We start from the raw sequence: 18,722 nt of genomic DNA on the forward strand, positions 1-18,722 counted from the left end.
CATGTACATACTGTATGTCTCTATTTTATTGTGTATTTTTGCTGAATCATTGCTACGGTATTTCATGGAGTAATTGTTACATCAGGATACAACATGGCTTTAAATACTGTCAGACAATCCAATAAAGATTGCTTTTATGTGCATTTATCTTATTTATGTATTCATACCAAGAATGTGTTCACTGCACCAACCAATGGTGTACACGCCTCATTTAAAGTCCCAAACCTTCCCCTTTTTTGCAAATGAACAGGAATGGAGGTACATGTCTATGTGGGCCTCATCTAAAGTCCCAAACTTTTTCTATATGTATTGTAATATCAGGGTTTTTTTTTAGCTTAAGGGTAGAGCTTAAAGTGAGCTTAGTCCACGCCAGATATGCAGTTTTAAGGGCTTGTAGGCCCACTTTTATTAAAGAAAGAAAATGTACGATAACAGAAGAGTTGCCCACACAGGGGTTTCAGCTTTCCACAGCAACAATGTAAGTAAAAGCAAAAATACCAAGCCACTTGGCTCTCTTTAGCAGCACTGCTGCTCAGACTTATGCTTCAGCCCTCTCAGCTCTCTAACAGAGTTTCTGTACACCCAGTACCTCAGCACTCTTTTCCAGCTTCCTTTTCCAGCCCACAGGCTTGGACCCTCTGTCTGCTGACAGACAGACCTGTGCAGACATGCACACTTCTCCCTTGCCTGCCTGGACTCCTCGGGAGGGTGGAGCCCAGAACCATGGTCAGATGTCTACAAATAGCCCAGCACACGCCTGACCAGTCAGTATGCTTGTGGATCTCAAAACCTGGACCCAGGACTAAGGAATTTCATCCAACCCGGATCGCTACGAAATCCCCGGGCTATTTTGTAACAGATTATTGCAGCCAGGCAGGCTCTTGTCCAGTGGTAATCCAGAAGGGGGTGTGTCAGGCTTCTGCCTGCAACAGCAGAGGTTTCCCTTTAAATTTCTAAACTTTTTAGAAATATGATGTGAATTTTAAATTAGATTTTGTTGGAATGAAAATCTAGAGGACTATGTCCTTTCAAGTATAAATAATTGGTATTATTTGATAAAAAAAACTGTGAGGTTGATTTACTAAAGGCAAATAGACTGTGCACTTTGCAAGTGCAGTTGCACTTATTTTCCCCAGAGTAAAAGTGGTAAAATTCCACTATGTAAAGAATACCCAGTCAGGTGCAAGGAAAAAAAAATGCATTTTTGCTTGCACATGGTTGGATGATGGAAATCAACAGCGTTTTGACACATTTACTAAGCTCTGGTGAAAAGGAGTACAACTGCACTGGGTCTATTTGCCTTTAGTAAATCCAAAAAATCCTTTACAAGCTCTAAAATATAGCGGGTTCTAAGCTGAGGCAATAGCCGCATATATTTTTCAGTTACCAACCTTGCGTGGTAGAAGGGTGGACCTTTTCGATATAGCACTAGAAAACATAAATAAAAATAAAAAATATCAATAAATAAGGTTTTTGTTTGTGATACATGTATAACAATTGTCAGCAACTGCCAAAACTCACATATTCGTTTTGAGTAGACTTCGCAATTAATCTCAGTGATTACTTACATAGGTCTGTCCCGTATTTCAGTCCCACTTTGGGCACCCAGCCTTTGCTTCGGAAGTGGTGGTATGCCATATAACCTGTCTGGAAGTTCTGCTGTGCTGCACAGAAAATTTCCCAGAGTTTCTGTATGGTTAAAGGTTCCTAAAAGGGATTGATAGTCCGCAATAATTAACCCAGTCATGCACTTTATTACCAATTACCTTACCAGGTCAGCAATCAAAATACCTGCCATACACACATTGTACCTTAAACATGGACAGGCTATGGATATCAAACTATTTACATGTTCTTAAAAAGCAATAATAGAGCTTTAAAACATATTATTGGCCCTCTAGGTGTTTGTAATGTGAAGTTATTCATTTTCAAAGATCACAACAAAGACTCTACAGCAGCCTCTATCAACCTTTTTACCCTGGAGGAACCCAAACTACATTTTTCAGGTCTCAGGGAATCCTTACTAAAATCAATGTATTGGCAGTACATGAGAAAAAAGCCCCTTACATGTGTTGCACCTGTCCGCGGCGGCCAGGAAGCTGACACTCCGCAGCGCTAATCACAGGCAGTGAGACATTTCCCGATCCGTGGCCGCCTGCGATTAGCGATGCGGAGTGTGCCTTACATTGGTGTTCAGTGGGAAGAATGCTGACCTTAAAAATTGTGGAAAGAACTCCCCCCCCATACAGACAGCCATCACTGGTGTTATGCTGATGGTTTGCCATGTGCTGTTGACACAAACTATGAAGGCATCAACAAACTGAAGGTCAATTGACACAGCTCACAGAACCCAAGCAACCTTTAACCACTTAAGGACTGTCCCACGTACATTTACTGCGGCAGGGCAGACCTTAAGCGCAAAATCCCGTACCTGTACTTACACAGTAAGAAAACACTAAGAGGGAACGCAGTTAACCTTTTGATTGCCTCTGATGTTAATCCCTTGCCTGCCAGTGTCATTTATACAGTGTCAGTGCATTATTTTAGCACTGATCGCTGTATTGGTGTCACTGGTCCCCAAAAAGTGTCACCAAGTTTCAGATTTGTCCGGCTCAATGTCGCAGTCCCACTAAAAATCACTGCCATTAGTAATTTGTGTATGGTATAGCAAGGTTGTAATTCCTATCATATACGAACTGTCCATACCTGTATTTTTGTTTTTTTTCTCTATGTATGTGAAAAAAATTTCTAATAAAAACTAAATTGAAAAAAAAAAAAAAATCACTGCCATTACTAGGAAAAACATGTTTTATAGCAGAAAGTAAACATTTTGTTTTTCAAAATAAGAAATGCAGAGGTGATCAAATACCACCAAAATAAAGCTCTATTTGTGGGGAAAAAAATGACAAATTTTATTTGGGTACAGCATCACACAACCGCTCAATTGTCAGTTAAAGCAACGCAGTGCCGTATCGCAAAAAATGGCCTGGCCAGGAAGTGGGTAAAACCTTCTGGAGCTGAAGTGGTTAAAGGTTGAGAATGATTGCTCACAGTCATGTTTCAGTGACTGTCAAAATCTGCACTTCGTAAGATTTTAATACTTATGTTGGAACTCTGAAAATGGAATTGCTCTACAATGCTTGAAGACACAGACATGGCTAAGGGTTTGTTTGAAAGTGTTTTATTTGCTTAGGATATCTAAACACTTTAGTAAGCATGATCTTAAGTACTATAAAATCATAAACAAAGAGAACCATATTTTTAAAGACAGCAGCCTTAACATTGGGGTCCTGTCCTTAACAGCTGAAGTTGTCAGTCCTGTCCCCAGTGCACAGCGGAAAAACAGGGAGGTGGACCTTCTGTTGACTAACTGCAGTGAATGATAAATATCCTGACAAAAAGCCTCTCTCCCTCTCTTGAAACTGAATATTGGGAAAGGTGAGAATGACCATCTTTCATAAATGCAGGTCAGGCAGCGGTGTGACTAAGCAGGATTCCTTACATACAGAAATGCGTTTTACAGTCTAACAAATTTTAATTCTTTATCACAACCTTAATTCATAAAGCCTAAACTTTTTTTTACCTTAAAGTAGGAAAGGGTGTGTCTGGTATGTCCTTAATAGATAAGGCCCCTCATCCTGCTAATTAAAGTGTTACTAAAGGCAAAAACATTTAATTAAAATAAACATGTTATAATCACCTGCTCTGTGCAATGGTTTTGCACAGAGCAGCCACGATCCTCCTCTTCTGGGGTCCCCTGCTGGTTATCTTGGCTCCTCCTCTTCTCTAAGTGCCCCCATAGGAAGCCACCTGCATGCACACTCATAAGCTGTGTGTGTCTATGGAACCGATCTTCATAAACGCACACAATGCCACGCTGTCTGTGTCTCTGAATGTAGGCCGTGTGGCTCAGGATTGATCTGGCAGATGTGCCACCATGGGAAGCAGCTTCCTATTGTGGCACACCGAGAAAGGGAAGAAGCCAGAAGCACTGCTCAATTCCAATGCACAGAGCAGGAAAATATAACATGTTATTTAGAAAAAAATCCTTTACAATCACTTTAACCATCATGTTAATAAGAGAAACAGAATAATAAAACAATAGTGATTACCTTTTTATAAGATATTGACAGACAGCCCAGGGCATACACCAAAAAGAAAGCCTGAGGAAAGAAGAAATAAAACATATGAGGTATTTTGTTTAATGAGCAACCTTTTATGACATAGTATTCTCTGCTGTTGAAACAAGGCTTAAGCTGAATTCTGACCAGAAACCCAAGAAGAAAAAAGGTTGCCCTAACAATATTAATATTAATTAAACAGTGCTATAGCAGCACCAGGTACAAATATAAATATACACACTCAAAACACAGAAAGGTGAATTAGGCCCCTTTTCACACGGATGGACCAATTGGGTCCGTCTGTCAGTTTTTCAGGCGGACCTAATCAGACCATCCTTTGCTCTATGGAGTGGCAGATGTCAACAGACATGTGTCGACATCCGATCCTACCTGCGAAAAACAGAGGGACACAAGAAATGGTTAGAGACTGCAGAGAGGATATAAGAGTTGGCCAGAGAATGCAAACATGACACAAGAAATATTAAGACTGCGTACATGGTATAAGAGATGATCAGAGACTGTATACAAGATACATGAAATGGTCAGAGACTGCAGCGATGATATAAGAGTTGGTCAGAGAATCCAGACCTGACAAGAAATAGTCAGAGACTGCGGACATGGTATAGGAGATGATCAGGGATTGTAACAAGATACATGAAATGGTCAGAGACTGCAGACACGCAGAAGAATGTCAGAGACTCTGAAAAGACTATGAATAGGAGTTTTCGGAGACTGGGGGCATGCTTCAGGAGACTGCCTGAGACTGAAGACCTATTGCATTAATCTGCTAGAAATCAATGGGCGACAAGAAAATAGGGAAACAGATTAGTGTCCGCAGGGGCCTGGAGTGCTGTACAAAAAGTGCCAAAGGGTCGCAGGCTTGGCATACATTTGGAGAGATCAGCGTTCTGTGCAGTACAATGATTTCCTATTATGACTGCATCAGACGGGGGTTGCATTTCCATACAAGTCTATGGGAATGTAAAATTTGCTTGAAGGTGGTCAACACGTGGTGTAGTAGGGGCGGCACAGTGGTGTAGTACTCTCACCTAGCAGTAAAAAGGGTCGCTGGTTCAAATCCCAACCACGACACTACCTGCCTGGAGTTTGCATGTTCTCCCTGTGCCTGTGTGGGTTTCCTCCGGGTACTCTGGTTTCTTCCCACACTCCAAAGACATGCAGGTAGGCTAATTGGCTTCTGTCCAAAATTGGCCCTAGTGTATGAATGGGGACCTTGGATTGTGGGCTCCTTGAGGGTAGGGACCGATGTGAGTGTGCAATGTACAGGGATAGGGACAATTGCAGACACTCACTCAGGTTGAACTGGATGGACTGGTGTCTTTATTCAACCTTACTAACTATGTAACTGCAGTTCAGAAGGTTAGCTGCAGGTCTAATGGAAAGCCCGCCAACACAGGCCCTTAAGCTCTTTTGAGAAGTGGCGAAATCGCATCCTAGGAATTTTTGAGCACACAGAAGTATGTGGTGACTCGTCAGAGCATCCTGTGACATTACTTTTAAGTACATTGTTTGGGTCAACCTGATATGATATAGAGCTCACAGCAGCCGCATAACTTAGTAAAAGAAATAGTGAGTCTGGGCCAGCTTGGCCCTAACTATTTAAAGTGAAAGAAAACCTGCAGTTTGGCTTCAAACCTCAAACCTAACAAATGAAATTATGTTAATATTACATCATATACCAGATTAGGTATCTTTTTATTAGCACTGTCTGCACCCCAATAGGAAGATTTCCCTGCATTTTCCTGTTCACACTGTTCCCGTTTCCTGAAACACAACAGAAAACAGGTGAAAATCTCTCCAAAATAAAGGGAAATTCCAACTTTTTGTCAGAACAAGTGTCCCAATCAGAATATATAATGTTGGAATTCCTATTGCTTTCTTTTCTGTGACAAAGAGAGCTTAGGCCTCCCTAGTGGGGACACAAGAAAAAGCTGGCACAGTTTCCAACTCTTCCTCATTCTATCCAAAACGAAAAAAAATAAAAAAAGGAATACATAAAGGTGCTATCCCATAAGGAGAGTGAATAGATGTATAAGGCCCTACTATTCTCAATAGGGATCACTGTATTGTTGTGACTGTACTTTACTCTTCCAGGTAGCTAAGAGAAGGATGTTAGGATCACAGGATTCTATACAAAAGAATATGGGAGATGAAGGCCACACAAGGAAAGGTTCTTGATAGACGCCTCTTCCACAGAAAAGTTCTTTCAAAATTCTCTTACTATAATTTTACTCCTTGGACCATTACCTCTTCACGGCTGAGCTGTAAATATTCAAACATTTGGAATGGATTTCTCCGGCAAACAAGCTTGTGTGTCTCCTAGAATGATAAGAATATGGTAAGATTAATACAAGAAAATAAAAACAGCTCTTCAATGTTTTATTTAGCCTGGAATGCAAGCAACTTGAACTGGAAGGTAATATAATAATACTCAACCACATCAGGGCTAAAAGTTGCGGGGGTTTGTCCACAGCAACCAGATTCCGGTGAAGTTTGAAAACTAAAGCACTTCCCCACCTTACCACAAATTTAGGGCCTGCGCCAACAGGCTTTTGGCTTGTGATGATGGAAAATTCAGCATGCATTCAGTTAAAGTGAAACTAAACCCTCCTCTCCTTGTCAGCCATGGAAGCTGCCATCTAAGGTCCCTTTCACACTGCGGCGGTGGGTGCATCGGCGGTAAAGTGCCGCTATTTTTAGCGGTGCTTTACCGTCAAATTTTGCGGCGCTATTCTGCCGCTAGCAGGGAGCTTTTACCCCCGCTAGTGGCCGAAAAGGGGTTAATACCACCACAAAACTCTGCTGCAGAAGCGCTATGCCGGCAGTATAGCCGTGCTGCACCATTGATTTCAATGGGCAGGAGCGGTGTATACACCGCTCCAAAGATGCTGCTTGCAGGATTTTTTTAATGTCTTGCAAGCGCACCACTCCAGTGTGAAAGCCCGAGACAAGAGCAGCTCTTTACATGCGCTATTGTTTGCACTGTAGTGCCTGTAAAGCACCTTAGTGTGAAAGGGGCCTTAGCTTCAGTTGGATCTGCAACTGCCATAGTGCTGCACATGTGATCAGTTTTGACTCCAGTTATTTGATGGTTTGACAGGTTGGTTGACAGCAAAAGCAAATGTGACAGTTAGCATTCACGGCATGTCTGGAAGGTAATGTTTTTTGAAACCATTTTAAATTAATGGGATTAGTTCCACTTTAAATTCCACTTTCAAGAATCATTCTGAGAGAATTAAGAACTTGTTAACAGTTCACTCACAGGACATTTTGTCCTCCTTCTACACTATATCAACCTGCTCCAAGCTGCTTTTTTATTTCCATTGACTTGTTTGGGGAGAGAGGTCTGTTGAAGAAGGCCCTTGAAAGTGTTTGTTAACCCCCCACCCCCAAAAAAATTAAATCCTGTTCCCTTAACGCATGTTATAGAGCACAAAACTTGTGCTGTGTCATTTGGCCCTCTGTAACACCTGAAATACCTGACTGACCCTGCCAGTTTCTGCCCTCCCCTCCCTGCGCTGGCTCCAATCCATCAGGGCTGCAGAGCTCTGACACCGGAGTCAGCCTACGTGTCTCCGTCACCCACAGCCTGCTCTGTGTCTCCTGTGTGCTCTCCCCCCTCCTCTCTCCCCTCCCCTCTCTGAGTGTCAGCTCCCTGATCCTCAACTCCTGCTCTAAAAAAACAGTTTTTATTTCCTCTCGGATATAGAATAGTAAGCTCCCCAGTACGTGTCATTTCTAAAAAAAAAAAAAAAAAAAGCAGGATAATGGCTTACTTCAGAGTGCTAGCACTCATGTGACTTCCCACCGGTCTCCTTCCCTCCTCTCCTCGGCTGATGTCATCAGGGGTTTCCCAGCACCTCCCCCTGCAGCTATCACATTGGGACAGGAGACCAGCGGACAGTCAGCTGACCGGCACTCTGAAGTTATTATTGAGCATATTTTTAGAAATGACGTGCACTGCGGAGCTTACTGTTATATAACAGGGGTAACTATAGAATTTTTTTTTAACCTTAACACTTTAAGCCTGGTACACACGGGCCAAATATTGGCCAGTTCAACAGAAACCGGCCGACATACAGCCCGTAATTACAACAGCCTGTCTGGCTTTTTTCAGCATAAATGGTTCTTCACTTTTAGAGCAGTAAGGATGTGGAACTCCCTGGTAAGGAAGTAACTCCCTGGCACCATTTGTGGTGTCAGTGAATAGTGTAGATAAATTCAAATAACTTTTAGATGCATTTTCTTTGCAAACATAATGTACAGTGATATTGAAAAAATGCAACATAGATGTCCGGTAGATGTGCACATCTTCATTGGTCTCACGATTCGATTACGATTATCCTGTGAACAATTTGATTTGATTCTGTGATGCCTCACGATCAATGCTCATGATTTTCATGATGAAGTTCAAGCAGTCAGAAGAACTCCATTTTTTATTTTATCTGCTCTTAAAAAATAAAATAAAGGACACTCCCTGCATGTAACAAAGTCGGAACACAGCAGACAACATTATTTATTTAGAACAGTTAATACTAAATGGCACAGCCCCCTTAACATTACACAGCCACCCTTTATATTTCTCAGACCCCATTTACAATTACGCAATCCCCCTTTACATTACACAATCCACGCTCCCCTTTTATATTACACAGCTGTTAACATTCTACAGCCCCCCCCTGCACTCCAAGGAGTTCCCCAGTCTCCTGGGACAGCCCTGCCAACGTACTCCAAAGTTAAAAAAGTTCCCATTTCATGGGTGCATCCTACGCTGTGTAAGGGTTCATGTAAACCGATGCCTGTAAATACCTTTTTATCTGCGATCTTTTATGGCCAGTCACAAAACCTCTGGCCAATTTCCTAGACACAAAGTTTTTTGGTTTTCAGCATAAGGGAAATTTTTATCACTAGATTATTGAATATAATGACTATTACAACCATTGCTCTAATTATATAACACATACTATGTAATACTTGCTCAGGGTTTGTAGCCAGGTTTAGTGCCAGGAAAACTTACATTTTTGGACTCCTGCACATCTTCATCCTTTAGACCAGCAGTGTCTTGTTCCTCTTCCACCAATACATATTCATGCTCTTGCCCATCGATTACACTTTTCTTAGGAGCATTATCTTGAACAGTCTGTTTTGCTGGCCTACAGCCACAATGTACGATCAAGTCATCATGCCTATGACAATGCATCTTCTCCAGAACTTCTATATCTGGTACAATATATGGTTCCTGAGCTTCTAGCTCCTGTGAGCTATACTTTGATAAAGGATCAAAAAGGGGGTTACCTTCCAAAACCTCATCTGCAGTATTAAGTTCTTCCTGAGCTTTAAGGTCCACAGAATCCACTGTTTCATCTTTATCCTCTGGCAAATCAAGCGGAGAGCAATAATCTCCAAGTAGCCTGTCAGCAGAACTCCTGTCCATTCCTTGCTCTTCCAAGAGACTTCTAGCCCACTCCACGTGACGCTGGTATCTATAATTAGTTTATGATTGGTAAAGATGAATTCCAGGCAAATCACTAAATGTACAGATAAAATGCATATGCAGTGAGGGGAAAAAAGTATTTGATCCCCTGCTGATTTTGTACATTTACTCACTGACAAATGATAAGTCTATCATTTTAATGGTAGGTTTAGTTTAACAGTGAGAGACAGAATAACAAAAAAATCCAGAAAAGCGCATTTCAAAAAAGTTATAAAATGATTTGCATTTTAATGAGTGAAATAAGTATTTGACCCCTTTGCAAAACATGACTTAGTACTTAAAGTATTGAAGAAGGCAAACCTGGTGGCCAACTACAAGAAACGTCTGACCTCTGATTGCCAACAAGGGTTTTGCCACCAAGTACTAAGTCATATGAGGATAATCTCTTAACCATGGCCAAAACACCAAAATTTGCTCTACATCTCTGAGATAAAGAAGTAATGAAATATTTATGGTATTTTTTAAGGAGCATATACTAGTAAGTATATCCAACGACATACATTTAAAAGAAAAACACTTTATTTTAACACTGGTTAAAAAATGTTTAAAAAATGTTGTACAGCAAGTACATGTTGTACAGTCCTTATGGCTATAGCAAGATTGATGTGGTTCCCAACATGTTTCCCCCTCAAACTGGGCTTCCTCAAGGGATGCTGTTTACTTAGAAACAAAAGACTTCTAATAGAAAAAGATATATACATTAGTATCAATATAAAGCATTTTAGCAAAACAAAATCAATAAAGTATACAGATAATTAGACAAATAAACATACATGTGCATATTCAGCTTAGAGCTATCCCTACTCAACCCAGGATCTAAGATAGATATATCAAACTAATCAGTGGAGATTAGGGGACTCTACAAATGCTACAGCAAGCCAAGGACTGCAGGTGACCATAGGAGGCATTTAAGGAGCAACTAAATGAATAGTAAAAAATATTGGAAACCAGAACAAAAATTAGAAATGCGAACAAACATCTCCAAAAAAAGACTTACAAAATATAGTTTTGCAGAAACTTGAAACACCCAGGGACGCAGAATTTCCAAAGCAGGATACTCATATATGGGGCTAAACAGTCAGAATAGAAAAACACTTAATTTGTACATGCTGGTAAAATAAACCAACATCCAAGCATTTAAAGTAGATGCTTCATACTGAAACAAAGTAATTCCCAAACAACAAGAGATATCAGTGAAAGAGTACTGTATCATTAACGTACAATATATGAAGAATCTTTGTTTAAAAGGCTAGTACCTGAAGTCCTGTGGTGTGTTTTTTTTTCCCTGTGGTTCCGGCAGTTGTAATGGCCGAAACAAGCGGCCTTAAATACCCCCCAACCAACCAGCGCAGCCGGATACGGACAAAAACACCTCGCATTATTTCCCTTGTCCTCTAAGCCGGTGCTGGGTCCTAAAGCTCAAGCTGCGGGAGGGCAGGATGGACTCCCTCTAGTGGCTGGAGGGTAAAATTTCACCCCAGACATAACAGCGGCTGAGCGTATAGGAAACAGGGCAGATCGGACACTTTTAACACTATTTTGGGACCATTGACATTTATACAGCGATCAGTGCTATAAATTGCTGTATAAATGTCATTGGCAGGGAAAGTGTTAACACTAGGGGGCGATCAAGGGGTTAAATGTGTTACCTAGGGAGTGATTCTAACTCTAGCGGGATGGGACTGCCTGGGTGGGGAGAGCGAACGTTGTTCCTAAGCATTAGGAACAACAGATCGCTCTCCTCACCCCTGACAGAATGGAGATCTGTCTGTTTACATTGTCAGATCTCCGTTCTCTCCTTCTCAGGAGCAATTGCGAGTAGCGATCGTGGCCACCGGCCACGAAAACAAGCTCCTACATCTCGCGTGCCCTATACTCCTTAAAGCTCCCACCGTACAGCTGTGGTGATTCGTGCAGGAGTGCCACTGTGCCGCCGGCAATCAGTTTAGAATGGCCGTTTGGTTTTCTCAACATAGGAACTGTTACAATTACATTTTATTCAATTTATATAATGCCAGGGTCTGACGTGTTACTCTATGCCTAATTCTGTAAATTGATTGTTAGGTATTCACAACTGTTCACTATTAGCTATAAATTTGCAATGGTCACACTTTATGCACGAAAATGAGCCAGGGGTCACGATAGATGGTTTAGAGACTGTATAATGGCTTAGGACAAGGTGATCCGTAGAGGATTTTGGTCATCTATAGGTGATTTGTGGTGGTTTTTCAACGTATTTATTTACTATGGGGTCAGCCAATAACAATGGCCAATATTTATTAATAACTTGTCTCTTGTTTCTGTTTTGTGTACTGACTGTAGGGAAGGCTCTTAACAAGAGGCTGGGGAAGATAGATGGAGGTGTGCAAAAGAGTGTTGCCAGCAGCTTTCTGAACAGGGAAATGTTTGAGTCTATAAAAATTGTAACGTCAAGAATGTGATAGATTGTTGGTCACAAGACATTGTAAATTTTAGATTATAGTTGTTTGAACCTATGATGTTCATGAATTCAATCAACTCCTGATAAGTAACCGACCATACCTTCAATATATCGATGGAAGGTGATATATTCCAGGTATTTTCTGATATCTTCCCAGGTGAATAAATTCATTGTGTGGACACAATGTGTCCCCATGGCAACTCCCTGCACCCGGGGTAGTCGGAGAGACCAAACACACTCCTCGTAATTCATTGTATTTGTAAGCAGAAATGCCCCGTTCATGTAGATGTTCTGCTATATCACGAAGTCCCAACTCATGTTGGATTGTATTATACAGACTCTTGACATCAATGGCTATTGGTTTAAGTATATTTAAGGATGTGAATACCCTCAATAAGCTTCAAGAGGTCAATAGTGTCTTTTACATATGAACCGGACACGCTGGTTGCTGGTCGGATTGGGCGGGGGGGGGGGGGGGGGGGGGTATTTAAGGCTGCCTGTTTCAGCCATTACAACTGCCAGAACCACAGGGACACGCTCACACACTGCAGGACTTTGGGTACTACCTTTTTAAACAACGATTCTTCATATATTGCACATTAATGATACAGTACTCTTTCACTGCTATCACATGTTGTTTAGGGATTTGTTTGTTTCAGTATGAAGCATCTGCTTTAAATGTTTGGGATGTCGGTTTATTTTACCAGGATATACAAATTAAGTGTTTTTCTATTCTGTTTAGCTCCATATAGCCTGCTATGGAAATTCTGTCCCTGGGTGTTTCACGTTTCTGCAAACTATATTTTGTAAGTCTCCTTTCTTGGAGATGCTTGTTCAAATTTTCTTTTTGTTAGATATTCTGGTTTCCAATATTTTTTACCATTCATTTAGTTGGTCCTTAAATGCCTCCTATGGTCACCTGTAGTCCTTGGCTTGCTGTGGCATTTGTAGAGTCCCCAAATCTCCATTGATTGCAGTTCGATATATCCATCTTAGATCCTGGGGTGAGTAGGGATATCTCTGAGCTGAATATGCACATGTATGTTTATTTGTCTAATTATCTGTATACTTTATTGATTTTATTGTTTATTGCTTTGCTAAAATGCTTTATATTGATACTGGCTTTTGTTTCTAAGTGGACAGCATCCCCTGAGGAAGCCCAGTTTGAGGGTGAAACACGTTGGGAATCAAATCAATCTTGCTGTATCTACAAGGACTGTACTACATGTACTTGCTGTAAAACAGTTTTTAAACATTTTTTAACCATTGTTAAAATAAAGAGTTTTTCTTTTAAATGTATCTCTTTGGATCTACTTACTAATTTATGCACCTTAAAAATACCATAAATAGAGAATCCGAGAGGCTGATATCAAGTGAAGTTGAGGCAATTCTGATTTAAGATAGTTCCAAATACAATAAAGCAACTGCTCATAATTATGGATCTCAGAGGACAGTGATGGTCTCACAGCAATTTATTATAAATCGTTCAGTAGTGTCTTAATAGTTTTGGGGCTGCACATAAAAGAGCTTTAGAGTAGGGTTGAATCGTACTATGACATCACCAGGCAGCAGTATTTTCGAATGCATTTTATTTGGGCAAGTGTGATATTATGTAGTTATTGCTTTCAAAATAAACCTTTATACAAAAATGTAATTTTTTTTACATTGAAGAGATGATGCAAGCCTCGCAGTTACAAGATAATTAATACTTACTTTTTGGATGAAATAATTGGTAGTTTCATTTTAGAAGCTGTAAAATAATAAAGTTATTTAGTATTTTAGAATTAGTCCTAGATTTAGTAATATAATACATTGCATAAAACTTGAATACAATAAAACAGCACAATATTAGAGCATGCTCATCTATAATGACATACAGTTTTTTTTTTAACGGATGCAGAAAACAGAATATCCACTAGAGGACAGCCCCATGTGCATACACTGCGGTGGGGCGGCCACTCTGCACCGGGTCATGTACATGCGACACCCCATCTGTGCTGTTATTCGGTACAGCACAAGCCGGTCAGTAGGTCCCAGCCAATGCTTTATTGAGGGGACTTGACAATTGGCTTAACGAATCACAGCACAGAGCCCTGTGTTTACTAACAAAACAGGGTTCTCTACAGGGAGTGGCGATGTGGCTGTTTTTTTCTCCCTGCATTGCAGGGAGAAAAATCAGCACATATTACACACATTACAATAGTTAGACACACAGTTAACCCTTTTTTGACTCCTAGTTGTTAACCCCCTCTCAACCAGTGTCATTAGTACAGTGACAGTGTATAATATTAGAACTGATCACTATATTAGTGTCACTGATGAGGTCAGTGTCAGTTATTCAGTTCCCACCCAGTGTCAGCTAGTGTCACATTTTCCGCCACACTATCACAGTCCCACAATCCCACAATAAAGTCCGGTTCACACTCAGGCAGCACGACTTCCATCGCGTCTGCCTCAGGCGACCTGGATGCGACCGCTACGGCGACTTGCAAAACGACTTCTGTATAGAAGTCAATGCAAGTCGCCTCAAGTTGCCCCCAAAGTCGTACAGGAACCTTTTTCTAAGTCAGAGTGCCCTTTAAGTCGGAGAGTGTCGCTCCGATTAGAACAGTTCCATTGTACAGAACGGGACGCTACTTGTCAGGCGGCTAAGTCGCCTGAGAAGTCGCCCCAGTGTGAACCAACCCTAAGTAGCTGATCACTGCCATTACTAGTATAAAAAAAAATAACGAAAAATTACAATATATTGTATATACCAGTTTGTAGACGCTATAACTTTCACACAAACCAGTCAATATACACTTGTTAATATATGTGTTTTTACCAAAGAGATGAGGCAGAATACATTTTGGCCTAAATGAAGCAATTCAACTTTCTACATTTTTTTCTATTGGATATCGTTTTATAGCAGAAACTAAGAAATATTGCTTTTTTTTTTCGTTTATATAATAAATAACCCAGTGGTGATCAAATAGTGCTGCCAAAAATAGGATTTTTTCATCATACTTGCCTGTAAAACCCTTGTCTTTGAGTACATCATGGGACACAGAGATAGGCTAATATTCATTACCTACTGGGTTATACGCCATCTCTAGGCGAATGGACACTGGTAGACAAAGTCTTAGACAGGGAAGTGTGATCTCCTGGGTCCTGTGCCCAGCAGCTGCTACGCTGCACACTGACCACATGGATTCGCTCACTCGACACTGTCGCCATTCACAGCACGCCTGGTATTTTTTCCAATGACTATGGCCCCTTTCACACTGAGGTGTTTTTCAGGCGCTACAGCGCTAAAAATAGCGCCTGTAAAAAGTGGCTCCTTTCACTCCAGTGTAAAAGCCGGAGGGCTTTCACACTGGAGTGGTGCGCTGGCAGGACGGTAAAAAAAGTCCTGCTAGCTGCATCTTTGGAACGGTGAAGGAGCGCTGTATTCACCACTCCTACCCATTAAAATCAATGGGGCAGCGCGGCTATACCGCCGGCAAAGCGCCGTTGCAGCGGTGCTTTGTGGGCGGTTTTTACCCTTTTTCAGCTGCTAGTGGGGGTAAAACAGCCCCGCTAGCGGCTAAATACCGCTGCTAAAACTACGGTAAAGCGCCGCTAAACTGCTTTACCGCCGACGCCCGCACTGCCCCAGTGTGAAAGGGGTCTACAAGGTGTTCTCTCTAATTGGACAAGGTGGAGAGGGGCAGTAATGTCACAATCTCTACCTCATTCAGAATATGCCATGCAGACTGAGAAAAAAAAAAAAAAGTGTTCTGTGAATTGCAGCAGTGCCAGCGAGTGACCTCATGTGATCAGGTGTGCAGAAGAAAAGGGCTATCATTGTAGTATCAACAACTACTACCTTGATTGTCAGTTTCCCCAGTGGCCCTTCAAGCATGAGATATGCATATTTATATTGGCCCAAGCTAGACCAAAATAAGTATGCAATAAAAATCTGACCTGGGAGTTCGGCTTTAACAAGGTTTCTAAATCAATTAATAAGATTTCTAGCTTGGTATAGTAAATTTAATCTTTTAGTTTTTCCAATGGTTTAGGAGACCAAGATGCACACTGTATGGATCGTTAAATTGCTTTTTGCTGAGTTTTTATAGCTCTTGCTGTGGTTTACATACTGGCTGGAGTCTTAAGCCCCGTACACACAATCAAAAAATCATACAAAAAATACTGCTTTCTGAGCGATCGTACAACAATCATTAGTACACAGCTTTCGAGAGCCGATCATGGCAGTTCATCCAATATCATCCGATCGGACATGCACAAATTTTTTTTTTGTTACGTACTATACCAGATCGTACGATTTTTGTTTAATCAGAACATCTGTAGTTCAAAAATGTAGTATTATTAAACTACACTACTTTACATCACTTCAGAATTTTTATTCCTTCGTACAAAGATTTTCGTGACTTTAGTAAACTCTTCAGGTTCGATTTGAGATTTGCATGCAAAAAAAAACAAAAAACAATCATATGTCCAATAATCACATTGTGTGTACCAGGCATTAGTGCTAGCAGGAATATGAATGCATTCTTTGTTTGTCTAACCCTGTCAGCAGCTAGTATACCTATATCTATGTAAAAACATAAGCGTTAATCTTTAATAAAGATTATAATATGCCACTACAATTTCTAATTGGTTTTTAAAAAGATAGCACAATATATTACAGTACATTTAATTAGAGAAACCTACCCGCAAAGTAGAATCCGTTATATACATTAATGATTATACTTACGATTATGTCCTTTCCACCGGACCCTCAGCTCACCCTGCTCAATGTTATATTCGGGTCTACTTCTCGACAAAATCCCCTTCCCAAAATATCCCTGTAAAGAAAAAAGGTACATAAAATATAGGCACAATTTTAGATTTGTCTGTGACAACATATTTACTCTCTGGGGAAAGTAAAAAAAACAATCCTCCCTTGCAGTGGGCTGTCCTCTGCCTACAAGGGTTAAAGTGGAAGTAAACCCATCGATTTAAACAGTTAAAAAAAAAAAAAAGGCATGCCGGGAATGCTAACTGCACATAGTTTGGCTGAGAGCACAGCCAATCAAACCATCCAATGGCTGGTGTCATAACGAATCACATGTGCAGCACCATAGCAGTTGAAGATTAAACAGAGGCAAAGATGGCAGCTTCCTTGGCTGAAAACGATAGGGGAGTTTACTTCCACTTTAAAGCGGACCTTCGGTAATTTTTTCAACTTTCCCTTTATTAAATCTTCTGACCTTGCTGTTTTAACTTTGGATAGTAAAACTTTTTTTCTGCCAGTAAATACCTTATACAGCCCACCTCCCATTTCTTGACTGGTAAAAAGCCTAGGCTTATGACATCATGCACAGCTCTCTCACTCTTCTGAGAGTTTTCCAGAAGGGGGGGGGGAGTCATAAGAGGACCAATCAGAGCTGCAGAGCTGGAGGTGTGCATCTGTGGAAATCCAGGAAGTGAACAGGCAGCATATTCAGCTGCCCACAGTTAAAATGGCTAAAGCTAGACTCAGTGGAGGGAGATTTCTGCAGTATATTTGGCAAGTACAGAGTCACAGTATATATAAAATAATATACAAAGTGGTTTTAGGGAAGCCTCAGAATGGAAAAGATGTTTTTATTACAAATTAAGTGAGCAGACTGTAGTTCCTCTTTAAATGCTTGTTTAGGTCTGGGGGGGTTGGGGAAATGCAGTTTTACTTACCTGCTTCTCTACTCCTGTAGCAACCAGAATTCCCCTATGTAATGGACTGTTCCTTGCCTCTGACTTCGGAATACTCTGCAGCATGTATTATGTGGCTTAAACACAGAGCTGAATTTATTTTGTTGAGCCGATTTACTAAAGTAATACATGGTAATTTTTTTTTTGTTTACAAACGATTTTTATTTGGTACATAGAGAAAGTATAAAGAGTAAGCATAGATATAATATAATAAGTGCAATGTATATCAAGACAAACATAGAAAATCACCATAGATACAAAAAATTTTCTACAAGATACAGTGCATATATATTGCAAAAGTTAGTGTTTTCATTTGGTAAGGTGATGGACTAGAGCCATAATAGTGCAGTAAAACGTAGACAATCATGTACAAGAAACCCAATTTCAGGGAGTATTAAAAAAGGAGGTAGAGTGGTTAAACCAGGGATCCCATTTCTTTCTATATAAATGTGTGGAATTCTGTGTGATATGGAATATCTTTTCCATCAGATTAATGTTATTAATTCTAATTTTGAGGTGATCCAAGGGGACGGAATGCGATTTCCAATGAAAAGCAATTAGCCAATGAATTGCGACACAGATTGTATGAATCAATCTCATATTGTTAGTGGAAAGAGAGGGGATAGGGGCATATAGGAGGCAATTCTGTAGGGTTAGTTTTATGTTTTTATTTGAGATCACTGAGGCGAAATTTTCTAAATGTTTCCATATGTATGTAATTTTGGAACAATCCCAGAAGATATGTGAGAATGAGCCCAGGGAATTACAGCCTCTGAAACATGTGTTAGGTGTTATGGGGTATATTGAATGTAATTTTACTGGGGTATAGTACCATCTGGTAAATAATTTATTTTTAAAGTAGATTTTCACGTATCCTAGAGATTAGGGTGAACATTCACATTGCAAAGGATACCCAATTATGTGCAAGGAAAAT

General features: G+C 40.5%; 1 protein-coding gene across 2 annotated transcripts in view; it reads right to left on the reverse strand.

The window, feature by feature from the left end:
• TSEN2 (tRNA splicing endonuclease subunit 2) overlaps positions 1 to 18,722 on the reverse strand; it is a 47,832-nt gene that overhangs the window by 11,333 nt on the left and 17,777 nt on the right. For both annotated transcript variants that reach the window (XM_077452114.1, XM_077452115.1), the window contains exons 3-9: positions 16,812 to 16,902; positions 13,790 to 13,826; positions 9,160 to 9,625; positions 6,390 to 6,461; positions 4,113 to 4,163; positions 1,569 to 1,707; positions 1,392 to 1,428 (exon numbers count right to left, since the gene is read on the reverse strand). In XM_077452114.1, the coding sequence (XP_077308240.1) occupies positions 1,392 to 1,428; positions 1,569 to 1,707; positions 4,113 to 4,163; positions 6,390 to 6,461; positions 9,160 to 9,625; positions 13,790 to 13,826; positions 16,812 to 16,902 (893 nt within the window). The remainder of the gene's footprint in view (positions 1 to 1,391; positions 1,429 to 1,568; positions 1,708 to 4,112; positions 4,164 to 6,389; positions 6,462 to 9,159; positions 9,626 to 13,789; positions 13,827 to 16,811; positions 16,903 to 18,722) is intronic.

Source organism: Lithobates pipiens, unplaced genomic scaffold (assembly GCF_037356315.1).
Source record: "Lithobates pipiens isolate NorthernLeopardFrog02 unplaced genomic scaffold, aLitPip1_a1.2 Scaffold_23, whole genome shotgun sequence".
Lineage (NCBI taxonomy): Eukaryota > Metazoa > Chordata > Amphibia > Anura > Ranidae > Lithobates > Lithobates pipiens.